The sequence below is a fragment of the Heloderma suspectum genome, chromosome 6 (genome assembly GCF_057233095.1).
Source record: "Heloderma suspectum isolate Gila_16-S chromosome 6, 16-S_ref, whole genome shotgun sequence".
Lineage (NCBI taxonomy): Eukaryota > Metazoa > Chordata > Lepidosauria > Squamata > Helodermatidae > Heloderma > Heloderma suspectum.
Window position 1 is genome coordinate 81,288,446 of NC_139463.1, and position 14,556 is coordinate 81,303,001.

At 40.4% G+C, this 14,556-nt stretch overlaps 2 protein-coding genes across 2 annotated transcripts; both read right to left on the reverse strand.

The window, feature by feature from the left end:
- Positions 1–1,185: 1,185 nt before the first annotated feature.
- LOC146341444 (olfactory receptor 2AP1-like) lies at positions 1,186–12,865 on the reverse strand. Its single transcript, XM_084807453.1, has 3 exons — positions 12,850–12,865; positions 12,541–12,689; positions 1,186–2,148 (listed from the first exon to the last, which is right to left on the reverse strand). The coding sequence occupies exons 1-3, from the start codon at positions 12,863–12,865 to the stop codon at positions 1,186–1,188; spliced, it is 1,128 nt and encodes a 375-aa protein (XP_084663579.1).
- A 296-nt stretch (positions 12,866–13,161) lies between these two features.
- Positions 13,162–14,169, reverse strand: LOC146341445 (olfactory receptor 5G3-like). Its single transcript, XM_084807454.1, has one exon. It carries the CDS (start codon positions 14,167–14,169, stop codon positions 13,162–13,164), a length of 1,008 nt encoding a protein of 335 aa, XP_084663580.1.
- Positions 14,170–14,556: the final 387 nt, after the last annotated feature.

Genomic DNA, 14,556 nt, shown 5'->3' on the forward strand with positions numbered 1-14,556 from the left:
TGAAGTGGCAAACTTAGCTTCATTGAAAACAAGAAAAATAACATATTTCTAATGTGAGATCAATGGCAATGTCATCTTCCGAGGCCCACACCCCCAAGAGGGTTTCTCTTCCTCCTGCTTATTGTATTGCATTGATTTTATTTATGTGAGCCACTTTGGATTTTAAAAAAAAAGAAAGAAAAGAAAAACAGTATCAAATATTTCTGAAATAAAAAAAAAACATAATTAGGCTAAAAGATCTGAAAAGATATAAAGGTATCTGCCTGGAATAGAAAAACAACAAAAAAAACCCCAAAGATATAGGCATTCCACAAATGAATAAAGCAATGCTTAGTCTTTGTTGAAAAAAAAAGTTAACTTTAAATTACATCCTTCCTTCCTTCCTTCCTTCCTTCATTTGTAATTTAGAAATGAAAGGATCGTTTTAATCTGAAATTTATCTCAGAATTCAGTTCCTGTAATAACTTCTTTTTTTGTGTGTCCCTGTCAGGCCTCATAACGTAACAGACATCCAAAATTAGGGGGAGATGCACTTCAGCAACCCAGCACAAGCTGCTCAAATATATTTCCCATTGGGGCGTAAGTACATGGGAATAAATCATATCCAAACATTGCAAAACATCAGCATGAAGAAAGTGACAAAACTGGCTTAATTGAAAACAAGAAAAATAACAAGTTACTAATGTGAGATCAGGGCCAGTGTCAGGAGTCGACATCGCTGGGCATCTTCCGAGGAACACACCCCAAGAGGGGGGCACTGCCAGCCATCAGAGCTCCCCATCCCTCTTCTTCCTGCTTGTCGATCTGTCCTCTCCAAGTGAGTGGGCTGCATCAGGATTCAGAAGCAAAGAAAAGGAGCAATAGCCTTCACTTGCCTTGCCTTGCCCTCTTCGTCTGGGCAGCGGTGGAGGTTTGTCCCAGAGGTGCAGGGCAAGTGAATGTTAGCAGCAACAGCAATGAGAAGGCTGTGGGGCTACTCAGGGAAGGGGTCCCTAAGGTTTTCTTGCCGCCACAACTCCCCCCAAAACCTGGTGCTGACATTGTGTGAAATGTAATAAAAATCATAAAGAGTTACTTCTTTTGCAACCTCAGTGAGTCCAGTTTACACATTCGGATGAGGCAAACCTTCCTCTTTGGGTGAATAGGGAATTTATTTTTCTTCTGAAGTTATACATTCTACAGTCATCACAATCTTGTAAAGGAGATCAGCTTACTCAGACATTTTCTGAAGGCCATGTTTACGTCTTTATTTCGTAGGGTGTAGATGAGGGGATTAAACAGTGGAGTCAGAATAGTGTAGAAGAAAGAGAAGATTTTGTTCAAATTCTTCGAAGGATCACTTGGAAAGACTAAGTAAACAGCAATGAGGCTGCCATAAAATACAGTAACCACTATTAGGTAGGACGAACAAGTGGAAAAAGCTTTTTGTTTCCCCATAGTAGTTGGAATTTTCAGGATAGTGATGATGATACAAATGTAGGAAGTTAAGGTTAAAACAATTGGAACCATAGATATAATGCAACACACCACTAAAAGTGCTATTTCTACCAGACTTGTGTCACTGCAAGAGAGGCTTATCAAGGGTGGAAAATCACAAAAGAAATGATCAATTTCATTGGATTTGCAAAAAGTCAAATTGGATGTTAATACAAAGATCACAGTGCTTCCAAATAGCCCACTTGTCCACGAACATGTAACTAGCTGAATGGAAATCCTGCCATTCATGAGAACAGAATAATGCAGTGGTTTGCATATTGCTATGTAGCGATCGTACGACATCACAGCTAATAGATAACACTCTGTGGCTGCCAAGGTGCCAAAGCTATACAGCTGAACCATGCATCCCATAACTGAAATTGCTTGATCTCCAGTCAGAAAACTGGCCATCATCCAGGGGATAATGGTCGAAGTATAACAGATCTCCAAGAATGACAGGTTTCCTAGGAAGAAGTACATGGGTGTCTGAAGGTGTTGATCCACTGCAAGTAGGACAATAATTAGGATATTGTCAGTCATTGTCATGATGTAGATGACTAGAAACACTATGAAGAGGAGTGTGTGAATTTGTGCGAGATCACCAAATCCCAGGAAGATGAAAACAGTGACAACTGTTTGGTTTTTCCATTGTGTGCTCAATATGGATTGCATCTGAGGGGAAAACACAGGCAATATAAAAACTTCCCTCCTCTTCCTCCTGGTTACAAATTCAAACAGAGGGATCTGACAGAGGACTCATTGGGCCAGTTCAGATTCCCCCCGGAGCAGCAGGTAGTGAATCCACCCATCCCTAGAACCAGGTCATTGTGTTGGATCCAAAGGAACACCTCCCATTGCAGAGACTCCCTTTTTTTGCAGCCAGGGGGAGAAAAGCTTCCTCTGTAGGAGAAAGGGATGAGGGATAAATGTATTCATTTCACATTTTAATGTGAACTTACCTAATTTGCACCTTTCTGAACCAATATGTGACCAAAAGCACAGTTAAACTTTGATATTTTCACTTTTTTTTCAAATTATTTGATGCAGTTTTCCGGTTAAAAATACATAAACAAATATGTATATTCAGGGAAAGTGCGCACAAGTGAAAAAAAAAAAAGTATGAACACACATTATATCAGGGGAAATTGTTTGCAACAATGTGTATCTTAGGCAAAATCACATACAAAATGAGTGTGTGCGTGCGTACGTGCATGCGTATGTATATGTGTGTGTGTGTGTGTGTATATATATATATATATATATCAAGCTAATGCAGAAATGGGACCAAAATTTACAGATCCATCCATCGTTTCCTCCCAGAGAATGGGCTTTAAGCCATTAAAACCCATTGGCTTTTAGTATTCAATGATCGAATCCATATCGTATTTAGCCTGGAGGTATAGAAGTGGTTTATTTAAATAATTTCTACATTGAAACATACTCAAGCTGGCTCAGAATTAAACAAAACAAAGCCTCAAACCTACAGATTATAAAATACAATATCATAAATAAAACCAATAAGAAAAAAGCAACAGTAAAGACGTCAGAGGCTAAATTTGGGAAACACTTGCTGGCCTAAATTGTTGGATGCGGTATGTTAGGCACAATTGCCCATGAAGAGCACACTCATCTCCCTATCATCTGTTCCAATCAAACTTTCCAGGTTTTAGAGTCCTTCAAAGGGTCACCTTTCAGGCTAGCCTTGGTCATCTGTCCAGAGTTGTTGGAACTTGAGAGCGGGTGACACAGGAAGGCCCACTTCTCACCTCAAGGTATGGTTTACATGAAGGGGCAGGGAGTAGGTACCCCCTTTTCCTTGGCTGGGTTTAGGCTTGCTCAAAGGTGGGGCAGATTTGTAGTATGTAACACAGGAAGATCAGCTTTCTACATAGTCATCTTGCAGATCTGGTTTATTTATCATGTATTTATTTACTTACAATATATTTATATACCACTCCACATCAAATACTTTGGAGCGGTGAAAAACAAAGGTAAAATAATAAAACACAATGTTAAAATAATTAAAATATTTAAAAAGAAACACATTCTGAATTTAATAAACCACAGCTGGTCACTCAAGGAAGGCCTTTTGAAATAACTATGTCTTCAGGAAGAAAGCAACACAATGTTGGTGCCTGTCTGACCTCCAAAGGCAGGGAATTTCACAGAAAGCAGGCCACCACACTGAAGGCTCTTTTCCTGGTGGACTCCAGCCAGGCCACAGGTCCATGTGGAACCACCAGGTACATGTGCTGATCACCTCAGGTTGGGAAAGAAGATGATCTCTCAGGTATCCTGGTCCCAAATTGTTTAATAATTAATAAAGTTGCCCCAAGTTCCACCCAACCTTTGTATCTCTCCTCTTTCTTGCTTTTTTCTGGCAAAACCTGAATAACTAGCAGCAGCACTCGGATGAAAAAAAATAACAATGTGCACATCACAAACAACTTTTGGCTCTACCTTGAATCCTTCATTTCTCTTAAAAATTAGTGTCTTCATACAGCCATATATGTTAACCATTTTAATTAGAAGAACCACATTCTCTACAGTATTTTGAAATGGCAGTGTTCTTATTCTTCATTTCTTATGTGCCTATGACTCAATCAATGGCATGTAATTTACTTAGTAAAAACCAGACCAGCTGGTTTGTTTTGGTTCAACTGAGCCTGATGAATTGGCAGCTAAATGAAATAAGCAAACTGACAACATTGGGCCTTGTAAACACATATAGGGAATCATTAATTAGATGTTTCAATCAATTATGTATGTTACTGGGATTAATACAAGGTATTTATCCAGTAGATTGGTTTACAGGATATATGGAGATAGAATGTATTAAGACTTCTCATGGATTTGAAATAGAAATATCTAGATAATATTTCATTTTCTTTTTTTTTTACTATTAATCAGAAATGGGTTTATATTGCTCTGTCCCCTGGATTTGCATATTCCTGAAGGCATTGTGATGGATTCAGAGAAAAGTTTCTGTTGGAGGAGGCTTCTCAGGATCCAACCCAGTAAGAAGAGCTACCTAATATCCCCCAAGACCAATTTTCCATTTTGCTCAGTACCCTCACTTCTGACTGGTAGAGGGTCTCAACTCAATGCCAGCAATGTTTTCTTTCAGGGAAAACCTTACTTGTGAATTCTTGGGGGGGGGGGGTTGAGCAGGGACACATGGGAAACTCATTTTGTCATGCAACCCGTGGATGGCCAGGCTTCAAATTAATAAACCTCCCAAATGGCTACTGGCAAGGTCATTACACATAAGCCCCCCTTCTTGGACAGAGGGCAAAATTAATTAACTGTGAAAGTGTGGAACTCTCTTGTATCTCTCACAGCATTTAACAAACAATTCGATGTTTTTCTTTTTTTATATGAGTTAAAATAATGACAAAATTTTAGCTGCATCTTAATTAAAATTAAGACAGAGCCCACTGGGGGGAAAATAACATTCCCTGATGGGACAGATCAGACCTCTAAGCCATTAGTTGACTATTTCTATCTGTCATTTTTTCTCCTTACCTGGACATGCTCAGGTGAACCTTACATCACCCTGAATCTTCATGTATATAAAATATGTGCTGCATTATTATTCCTTTCATGGAGAAGCATGGGAAGCCATCAGGGGCAGGAGCTTTAGCTGCTTGGTGGGACTCTTTGAAAATCCATTTATGTATGTATGTATTTGTTTGTTTGTTTAATAATTTATTTACCACCCAATAGCACTCTGATTCATTTGCAAAAATTAAAACTATTAAATGCAACATAAGATACGCTATAAAAGTTTAGATGTTTAAAACTCCAGTATAAAATAGAAGTAAAAACCAAAATAAAATCTAGCAGCAATGCAAAGATTTAAAATACAGTAGCAGATTTAAAACAACAGAAATTTAAATGTTTATGTTTTGAGGCCTGACCATTCAAGGGTTGTATGACTAAATTGTTAGGTTTATGTTAATAAATATGGTGTCTACTTTGTAATGTCCCTCCCTCAAATTTCATTCTAATATGGTAATTTATTCTGAAGAAACTGGAAAAAGAGTTTTTTCTCTTCTGCATATTATATAATATATAATATAATAAATATAATATAATGAATTGTCATTATCTGCTTATTTTATATACAATAAAAAGTGTTTAAAAGAAAAGAAAATCCATTGCTGTTTCTCTTTCTACTCTAACCATAAATGGAGAGATAACATTGGGTTGGATGCAGACTTAGCCATACATAATGTAGCCTCTTTAGTAGCCATGCAACTCTAAGTATGTCTAAAACTGTATCCAACCCATTACATCCAACTACAAGCACTTCTGGGTATATCCTGTGAAGGAATATGTGATATTATAGAAATGGAGTCTGGTACTTAAAAAACGGAGGTGGTGAATTTAGTATTCAAGGGTAGCATGTTAAAGATGAAGCTCATGATACCTCTGTTGGTCCCCTGCTTTGTTAGGAAGTTGGTTCAAGTACTAATCCTACCTGGGGATAGGAGGGATTCTGGACTTGCAGTGACTAACCTGAAAAGAAAATAGGAGGAGGAGGAAGAGGAGGAGGAGGAGGAGGAGGAGGAGAGAGCCAGTGTAGTGTAGTGGTGAGAATGATGGGCTGGGAGCTGGGAGAACCAGGTTCTAGTCCCCACTTGGCCATGGAAGCTCACTGGGTGACTTTAGACCAGCCACAGACTCTCAGCCCAACCTACCTCACAGGGTTATTGTTGTGAGGATAAAATGGAGAGGAGGAGGATAATATAATATCTTGGGTTCCTTGCAAGAGGAAAGAAGGTGGGATATAAAATAAATAAATAAATAAATAAATGATTAAGTAAATAAATAAATAAAATGAAGAAGAAGAAGAAGAAGAAGAAGAAGAAGAAGAAGAAGAAGAAGAAGAAGAAGAAGAAGAAGAAGAAGAAGAAAGATAGATCTTGGAGATATAGCGAATAGCTCACTGAAAACATCAAATCACACAATGTACAACAATTAAAAAGGCTGGGAATTATGAGGAAAGTGACTGAACATAAAAATGGAGGTCTCGTTACCATACAAATATCATGTAGTGTGGAAAAAAAGAAGTCTTCTCAGTGAGGAAAATTCTTCCTTGATTATTTTAAAATTCAAAAAGACACACACACACACACACACTTCCAAGCAATGACCTACAATTGCTAGATCCACTAATTCACCTTGGGAGTAGAGGTGAGTCTTTCTTCTTCCCCAGTGAGACCAAAAGACTGATGTTACATGATTTATTCAAATACAGAACACTATGCATTCATCTAGTGGACTATCCAAGGGGAATTTGCCTCCCTAGCCATGAAAGAAGTTAAATAACATTGGCAAGGTAGATGCTTTAAAACATTGTAACTTGTTTATTTTGTAAACTCCTCAAAGTAAGTGGTTTTTGAAATAAATATAAATTAAGAAAGGTGTTGGGATGGGAACAAGAGTGACAAGCTAACATCCAGCATTCAAGCTTTCAGGATCTCAGACACAATGGTAATGTATTCTCTCAACCCATTTATAGATTTAAAGGGAGGGGGAGAAAACAAATAATCTGAAGAAGAACATGCATTATTTTTCACATCTTATTTCAAGTACCAAGACTCTCTGCACTATAACCCCTCTCCATTTGTTCTATGCCCTGACACCAGAGTGTCAGTCATTTGGGGGTGGGGGACACGAACAGTAACAATGGATAGGTACTTCTTATTAGCCCTTAAACATTGACATTGGTTCTTTAGGATCAATATATCAATGCACTTCTCATCTATACCCCTGGAATTAATTTCATCTGAATTCATGCAGAAATTAAATAAAATCAAATAGGGCTGTTTCTGCCCTAGTCATTTGCTTCATTAAGCACCCATTCCTTCTCTCTCTCTCTCTCTCTCTCTGTGTGTGTGTGGGTGTGTTGAGGTCTCACAAATCCTCAGTTGCCTTCAAGGTTCCCCTAGGGACTCAACAAAAACACCTTCTTATTCAGCTATTTCCCTAGTATCTATCTAAATTGTAACTACCCTAATTCCAATTAAATTAAACTCCTACCAGTAGTTGTCTGTACATCTACCCCTAACCCATGTTATAGAGTACAAAAGACAACAACAACAACAAGAAGCCAGGGCCAAAGTGAAACTGCTTGGAGGTTAAGAAAACAACACACTTCACCGTTATATAAGGATGTACGAAACACTTACCTGGTTTTGTCCAGGGACATCCGTGGTTGGGGGAGGTGCTCCATCCCTCCCCCTGAAATTCTCCCTGGCCGGCACTGCTCCACAGCGACTCTACAGAGCTGCCATCCAGGGCTGCCTGCAACCAGACATCCGGCCGCTGGACTGCGCAGGGACGCAAATGGAGGCCGCAGTAGCTGCTGCCATTTGCACCCCTGTATTTCACCGTGATAGGCTACATAAATATTTACATAGCCTATCATGGCAAAAAAAAAGGGAATGCAAATGGTGGCGGCTACAGCAGCCACCATTTGCGTTCCTGTTTTTTGCCATGATAGGCTATGTAAATATTTACGTAGCCTATCACGGCCTCCGCAGGGACACAAATGGTGTCCCTGCATTAGCTGTGATAGGCTACATATATATTTACATAGCCTATCATGGCAATAATGAAGAAGCAAATGGCGGCCGCAGATGCAGCTGCCATTCGCAAAGCAGCGCGAACGGCACCAAGTAGGTGATCCATTTCGCACGCCTTTCGCGGGGTGGTGGGGTGGAGGGCTTCGTTCCACCACAGATTTCAGGGGGCTGAATGTACTGGCATTCGGCCTCACTGAGATCCATGGTGGAATTCTCCAACATCCCTACCCTTATATGACTAGCTTGCACATGAAAGGAGAGGGAAGGCTTTTCTACCCAAGACTGTTAATGTACTGTATTTTGGTTTTGTCATAGAATTGAGGTTGGAGCACTACATCAGGAATGTTTCCTGTCCTGCTTTTCCACTACATTACCTCTAGGTGGCACTGTGGTATAAGTGCAGTAGTGCAAATACACAGCTTGAAAAGGTGTTTTCTTTTGCATTCACAAATAATATTGCATATTCCTTGCTCTAAAAAAACCTCACCAGAACTGTTCTTTAAAAATGCAAAGTCATGACATTGTCTAAAGAACCCATAAACAACCATGAGTAAGAAATGATGAGCACATAATCAATGCCTCATGTAGAAAAGCTCTGAGAGGATGCTACAAAAAGCAAAAGAGGCCTAGATAGAGCCAGGGCAGGAGTATGCAACCCATTTAGTCCTTCCCCCATTCTGATGTGGGTGTTGTGTGTGGAAGCATCTCCAGCATGCCATACCCTATATCTCGCACCCTTCCAAAGCCACTCTCATCCACAATCTTACCAGTGGGTGGGCGAGCATGCTAGCACTGATTCAGATTTGAAATTGCTTGCACTTTTTCATATAAAATGATTTCATTCTGTCCCTAGTGTGGCCTATTTAGTGACTCCTTAAAGTCTATATTTATATTTATTATATTCATTTGTTGTTGTTCAGTCATTAAGTCATGTCCGACTCTTTGTAACTGCATGGACCATAGCATGCCAGGCCTTCCTGTCCTCCACTCTCTCCCAGAGTGTGTTCAAGTTCATATTCATATTCATATTCATATTCATTGCAACAGTGATGCTATCTAGCCATCTCACCCTATTATATTCATTATGTCAGGAGCACCCTAGCTGCCTCTTAAAGACCCCTCCAGTTGCCAAAACAAGATGCAGACAAAAGGGATTCTTTCCAAGGCTTTATTCTTTTACAACCTAATGACTCTTTCAGATGTTAATTACCAACAACTAAGCAAGGAACTTAGTTTAGAGTTTAGAACTTAGATCCCCTTCATGGATCACTGCCTTGTTGTGGCGAAGGGGCTTGCATAACTCAGTGAAGCCATAAGCTATGCCGTGCAGGGCCACCCAAGATGGACAGGTCATGGCAGAGAGTTCTGACAAAATGTGGTCCACTGGAGAAGGAAATGGCAACCCACTCCAGTATTCTTGCCAAGAAAACCCCATGGAACGTATCACAAGGCTAAAAGATATGACGCCGGAAGATGAGCCCCTCAGGTCAGAAGGTGTCCAATATCCTACTGGGGAAGAGCATATTCCCTTGGAGGGAATTTCCAAGTAGCGCCAGAAAGAGTGAAGCAGCTGGGCCAAAGCCAAAAGGACACTCAGCTGTGGATGTGTCTGGTGGTGAAACGAAAATCCGATGCTGTAAAGAACAATATTGTTTAGGAACCTGGAATATTAGATCAATGAATCAAGGTAAGCTGGAGGTGGTCAAACATGAGATGGCAAGACTGAACATCGACATCTTGGGAATCAGCGAACTAAAATGGACAGGAATGGGCGAATTTAATTCAGGTGACCATCATATCTACTATTGTGGGCAAGAATCCCTTAGAAGAAATGGAGTAGCACTCATAGTCAACAAAAGGGTGGGAAAAGCAGTACTGGGGTACAATCTTAAAAATGATAGAATGATCTCAGTACGAATCCAAGGCAAACCATTCAACATCACAGTAATTCAACTCTATGGCCCAACCACTGAGGCCGAAGAAGCTGAGGTTGATCGGTTCTATGAAGACCTACAACACCTTCTAGAACTAACACCAAACAAAAATGTCCTCTTCATCATAGGGGACTGGAATGCTAAAGTAGGAAGTCAAGAAATCACTGGGATAACAGGCAGGCATGGCCTTGGTGTACAAAATGAAGCAGGACAAAAGCTAATAGAGTTTTGCCAAGAGAACACGCTGATCATAGCAAACACTCTTTTCCAACAGCACAAGAGACGACTCTACACATGGACATCACCAGATGGTCAATATCGAAATCAGATTGATTATGTCCTTTGCAGCCAAAGGTGGAGAAGCTCCATACAGTCAGTAAAAACAAGACCTGGAGCTGACTGTGGCTCAGATCATGAGCTGCTTCTTGCAAAATTTCGGCTGAAATTGAAGAATGTAGGGAAAACCACTAAACCATTCAGGTATGACCTAAATCATATCCCTGAAGAATATACAGTGGAGGTGAGGAATAGATTTCAGGGATTAGACCTGATAGACAGAGTGCCTGAGGAACTATGGACGGAGGTCCGTAACATTGTTCAGGAGGCAGCAACGAAATCCATCCCAAAGAAAAAGAAATGCAAGAAAGCCAAGTGTCTGTCTGATGAGGCTTTAGAAGTAGCTGAGGAAAGAAGGGAAGCAAAAAGCAAGGGAGAAAGGGGAAGATATATCCAACTGAATGCAGAGTTCCAGAGAATAGCAAGGAGAGACAAGAAGGCCTTCTTAAATGAACAATGCAAGGAAATCGAGGAAAACAACAGAATGGGAAAGACTAGAGATCTCTTCAAGAAAATTGGAGATCTCAAGGGAACATTTTATGCAAAGAAGGGCATGATAAAGGACAAAGAAGGCAGGGACCTCACAGAAGCAGATGAGATTAAGAAGAGGTGGAAAGAATACACAGAAGAACTATACAGGAAAGATCTTAATGTCCTTGATAGCCATGATAGTAATGTCCTTGATAGCCATGATAGTGCGGTCACTGAACTTGAGCCGGACATCCTCAAGAGTGACGTCAAGTGGGCCTTAGGAAGCATTAGTAACAACAAAGCTAGCGGAGATGACAGTATTCCCGCTGAGCTATTTAAAATCCTAAAAGATGATGCTGTTAAAGTGCTGCATTCAATATGCCAACAAATTTGGAACACTCAGCAATGGCCACAAGACTGGAAAAGGTCAGTTTACATTCCAATTCCAAAGAAGGGCAATGCCGAAGAGTGTTCAAACTACCGCACAATTGTGCTCATTTCACATGCCAGCAAGGTGATGCTCAAAATCCTACAACCTAGGCTTCAGCAGTATGCGAACCAAGAACTACCGGAAGCACAAGCTGGGTTTCGAAGAGGCAGAGGAACTAGAGATCAAATCGCCAACATTTGCTGCATCATGGAGAAAGCAAGAGAATTCCAGAAAAACATCTATTTCTGCTTCATTGACTACGCTAAAGCCTTTGATTGTGTGGATCACAACAAACTGTGGCAAATTCTGAAAGGGATGGGAGTACCAGACCACCTTACCTGTCTCCTGAGAAACCTGTACGAGGGTCAAGAAGCAACAGTAAGAACCAGACATGGAACAACCGAGTGGTTCAAAATTGGGAAAGGACTACGACAAGGCTGCATATTGTCACCCTGCTTATTTAACTTATATGCAGAGTACATCATGAGAAATGCCGGGTTGGATGAATCAGAGGTCGGAATTAAGATTGCTGGGAGAATTATCAACAACCTCCGATATGCAGACGATACCACCCTAATGGCAGAAAGTGAAGAGGATCTAAAGAGCCTCTTGTTGAGTGTGAAAGAGGAGAGTGCAAAAGCTGGTTTGAAACTCAACATTAAAAAAACTAAGATCATGGCATCTGGCCCTATCACTTCCTGGCATATAGAAGGGGAAGAAATGGAAGCAGTGACAGATTTTACTTTCTTGGGCTCCAAGATCACCGCAGACGGTGACTGTAGCCATGAAATTAAAAGACGCTTGCTCCTTGGGAGGAAAGCTATGGCAAACCTAGACAGCATAGTAAGAAGCAGAGACATCACCTTGCCAACAAAGGTCCATCAACCCTGAGTGCTCATTGGAAGGACAGATACTGAAGCTGAAGCTCCAATATTTTGGCCACCTAATGCGAAGAGAAAACTCTCTGGAAAAGACCCTGATGCTGGGAAAGACTGAAGGCAAAAGGAGAAGGGGACGGCAGAGGATGAGACGGCTAGATAGCATCACCGATGCAATGAATATGAACCTGAGCACACTCTGGGAGAGTGCACAGGACAGGAAGGCCTGGCGTGCTATGGTCCATGGGGTCATGAAGAGTCGGACACGACTGAACGATTGAACAACAACAACAAAGCAAGGAACTGCATAGTATATCATAGCAGAGTAACCTAAGCTCCATGTACGCAGTTGGTCGCTGTTTGGAGAAGGGCAGGAAAAGCTCTGAAACTGATGGGGTAGGAGGGGAGTCTCCCACCCTTACCTGTGGGGCATCAGGACACAGCTGTTGCCGTAGCACCAAGTGGGCTGAGCGCCTCCTCTTGGTACCCTCCACCTCATGCCTCTCTCTGCGCCAGTGCCTTGTGTTTAGCAACAACCGCTCTCCCGCTCTTTCGCTGCCAGGGTCACTATCTTTCTCAAGAATGCGAACAGGGGGGGCTCTCCATGCAGCTGCACCTCTGAGAGATGAGCGGGCTCCTCTGCCATGGGCTGTATCTCTTCCTCAGAATCAGAGCTGCTTTGGGGCTCTATGTGCTCAGTTCCAACCCTGACATATTAAGCCTAAATTTACACTCAGTCTTCTTCATCTAGGAAGCTGACTGATATTCTTCTGAAAACAAATCAAAACTGTAGAACATTAATTTCAATAGGAAATAAGTCAGTTTGGAAAACTGAATGTAATTCATAATGTTAAAATTCATTGTTTACAAAAAATAAATAAATAGCATATATCTATAATTTGCATATATTTTTTACTGATGAAACTCCCATTAAAGATGAACACATAGCAAAGGTAAACTATTAGACATGGTCATCAACAACAAAAATCTAACATAGTTTGAAAGCACTTACAAGAAAATAAAACGGTCACTCTTCCTATATCTCATTGTATTCTGGATTTGAAAAAAAAGAAAAGAAAAAGAAATGAAGTAAGCCTTCTCAAGGCATCCTTTACCTCTTTATTTCTGAGACTATATATGATGGGGTTGACCATGGGGGTCAGGATGGTATAGAAGACAGATATGACTTTGTGAAGACCGTTCAGTTGATTGCTACTTGGTATCACATATATACTAATCAGAGTGCCATAAAAAAATGTAACTACCAAGAGATGAGAGGAACAAGTGGAAAATGCCTTTCGTTTTCCTGTGGTAGATGGAATTTTCTTTATGGCTAAAATGATAAAGATATATGATGTTAAGGTCAATGTAAATGGAGGAAATGTGATTATAGAGCATACAACATACAGAAACAGTTTCAATATACGAGTGTCACTGCAAGATAGTTCTATGAGTGGAAAGGTGTCACAAAAGTAATGGTCAATTTCACTGTGAATACAAAATTCTAATGTGGATATTGAGATCACTGTCAGACTGCTTGCCAGAACAGCACTAAACCAAGAGATGGCTATCAGCTGGAGACCCAACCTGCCATTCATCTTGGTTACATAATGTAGTGGCTTACATATAGCTAAGTACCGGTCATAGGACATTATAGATAAGAGGTAACATTCTACAGCTCCTGTAGAACCGAAGACAACATTTTGCACAAAACATGCATTGACAGAAATGGTCTTCCTTCCTGTAAGAAAACTGGACAACATTCTCGGCAAGATATTTGAGCTGCTGCAGGTCTCCAAGCAGGAGAGGTTAACAAGGAAAATGTACATGGGTGTGTGAAGTTGTTGATCAATGGCAACTAGCAGAATAATGAGGATATTCCCAGCCATGGTCACAGAGTAGATGAGAAGGAACAATAGGAAAAGAGGAAGCTGCAGTACCTGGTGATCTCCAAATCCCAGCAGAATGAATTCAGTTATGTGTGTTTGATTTTTGAATTCTGTATTTTCAAATAACTGCACCTGCAAAATAACAATTGTATGGCAAATCATAGTGGTTGCTTTGACTTTGTTCCAAAAACTATTGTGTGGAACAGGAGAATTAAACAGAGATGTATGTTATGTGGCCCATTACTTTGGCCATTCCCCATCACCTAAAATATTCAGAATGCCCTTGTATCGCCTTGCTTTTTAAAACTGCTGACATAAATCTGATAATGTATCTGCATCTAGATACAGATTATTTGTCCACCTAAAAAGAGATGTGTATCTGGATGTACTTCCAACTGAGACAGCTGTCCTTTGTATCCAGATATAGCATTTCTTAGAGCAGATTCATTCAAATAAATGGAAATTAAATTAGTCTTGATTGTAAAGTATGCATAAATCTGGATCCAACCCAATGGGACTACTCAGAAGTAAATAGTATGTGTGTATATG